The 1,722-nt window shown below is 43.4% G+C and overlaps 1 protein-coding gene across 2 annotated transcripts in view; it reads right to left on the bottom strand.

The window, feature by feature from the left end:
* Positions 1-293: 293 nt before the first annotated feature.
* The window catches only part of LOC107577720 (protein FAM192A-like), a 2,191-nt gene continuing 762 nt past the window's right edge, over positions 294-1,722 (bottom strand). Inside the window, exons 2-5 of one of the 2 annotated variants that reach the window (XM_016263764.1) lie at positions 1,480-1,545; positions 1,281-1,403; positions 1,061-1,159; positions 294-509 (exon numbers count right to left, since the gene is read on the bottom strand). In XM_016263764.1, coding sequence (XP_016119250.1) covers positions 337-509; positions 1,061-1,159; positions 1,281-1,395 — 387 coding nt within the window. In that variant the 5' untranslated portion in view covers positions 1,396-1,403; positions 1,480-1,545 and the 3' untranslated portion in view covers positions 294-336. Of the gene's footprint in view, positions 510-1,060; positions 1,160-1,280; positions 1,417-1,479; positions 1,546-1,722 lie in introns of those variants that run through there. The other variant, XM_016263763.1, reaches the window with a different exon arrangement.

Genomic DNA, 1,722 nt, shown 5'->3' with positions numbered 1-1,722 from the left:
CACCTGATCCAACTAATCAAGTCCTTCAAGCTTATTTGAAAACTATATGGTATGTGTGTTGGAGCAGGGATGGAACAAAACTCTGCAGGGCTCCCTGTTTGACACCCCTGCTCTAAGCCTGCATGAATTTCTGTCGGAGCAGCGCTGGATCGTCAGTATGTTGGGTTCCTCTTGGGGCCGTCTTGTTTGAGAACATGTACACTAACAAGGTATAAGAACTCTACTTTACTTTTCACCAGCCATCACTACGCTTGACAGCTGAAGCTTCCACCACCAGCTTAACGAAGGTGAAAGTGGAGACAGACTCAGGCGGAAAGCAAAACTCCCTGTCAATTTTTAAGAGCCATGACAGTAATATTGTGTGCGCTTTAAGGTGTAAAAGGATATCCTGTATTCTTTTATCTCCTGAGCTTCCTCGTCCCGTCTGTGCTTCTCTATTAGAGACTGCTGCCGTGAGACCTCGTCAAGAAAGCTGGTCTCATCTTCATCCAGGCCTTTAACCATGTTCTCTGTGAAGGAACACAACAACAGAATTATGAAGTCTCCATTAGTGGTTCTTTCTGAGGACACTCAAGAACCGAGCATCATGAAAATATATATATTTTTCTCAATCAGAACTGGTTCTTCAACCACTAATGTCTGAATATGACCACCATGCTTGCAGAGCAAGAGATGTGGCCCTTGGAATCAACGGCAATAGGAGCAGCAATGGTCGCTAGGGAGACCGAGAGTGGGTTTGTCACCAGGGATACAGAGAAGAAGCCGAGATGCTAAGATCATGCCAGTCTCCCATCAGCACCCGCAAGAACAGACCTGCTCTTGATCTCCACCACTCCCATCTGTTCACACTCATAGACACCCACCGACAAGCTCAAACACACACCAACGCATGTGTGCACATGCACACGCATGTTTTTGCGCAAACGGTGACAGATAAACCCCAAAATGAGGTCACGTATTGACGGGAGAGGCAAGCCCCCTGAGACTGTGTGATGTGTGTCATCTGTTTTTGATCAAAATAAAGGAATGAATATGGGAGGAAAGCAGCATGATGGCTTACTGAATTTGAACTGCTCCTCATATTCTTCCTGTTTCTTGTCTTTCTGCTCTTGTAGCCTCTCATACAGAGATCGGAGGTCATACTCCTCCTCGGGGGCCTCTGTGATTGAGTGCGAATGAACACAACCAAAATTTGTCAAATGCATCCGGGGAGAACTAATGTCTGTCATTAAGCCTGCTGTTAATTTGTGTGATTGATGCAGACAAAGTGAAAGTCTCACCCTCCGGGTCATCTGGCTTGCGGACCTTCTCCCATTCCTCCTGCCTTTTTTTCCTAATCTCGTCTAATTCAGACTCTGACACAAACTTTCGGCTGAGGTCCACACCATCTGCCATGGCAGAACCTACACAACACATGCATATTTTTTAATGTTATTAAGTGGTGATCACCACATATATATTTAACCCATTAAAACTTACCTAGATGCTGTTTATTTAATCAGGATAAACACTTTAGGTAGTTCATGAAGTCATCTGCAATCTATTCTGTTCAGAGATAGAGAATAAAAACTTGTGATAATTGGAAAAACCATTTCACCTAGCATTCCAGCAGAACTAATTACATTAGATGAACGCTGACTCGTAAAGAACTTTAAGATCAAATAATGAACAATGCCTTTTCAAAGAGAAATACACATGCATCTAACTATTCATTTTAAATGT

The sequence above is a fragment of the Sinocyclocheilus grahami genome, unplaced genomic scaffold (genome assembly GCF_001515645.1).
Source record: "Sinocyclocheilus grahami isolate Dianchi unplaced genomic scaffold, SAMN03320097.WGS_v1.1 scaffold6997.1, whole genome shotgun sequence".
NCBI classification, from domain to species: Eukaryota; Metazoa; Chordata; class Actinopteri; order Cypriniformes; family Cyprinidae; genus Sinocyclocheilus; species Sinocyclocheilus grahami.
Note: the sequence above shows the minus strand (reverse complement) of the source record. Positions and strands in the feature narration are given on the sequence as shown.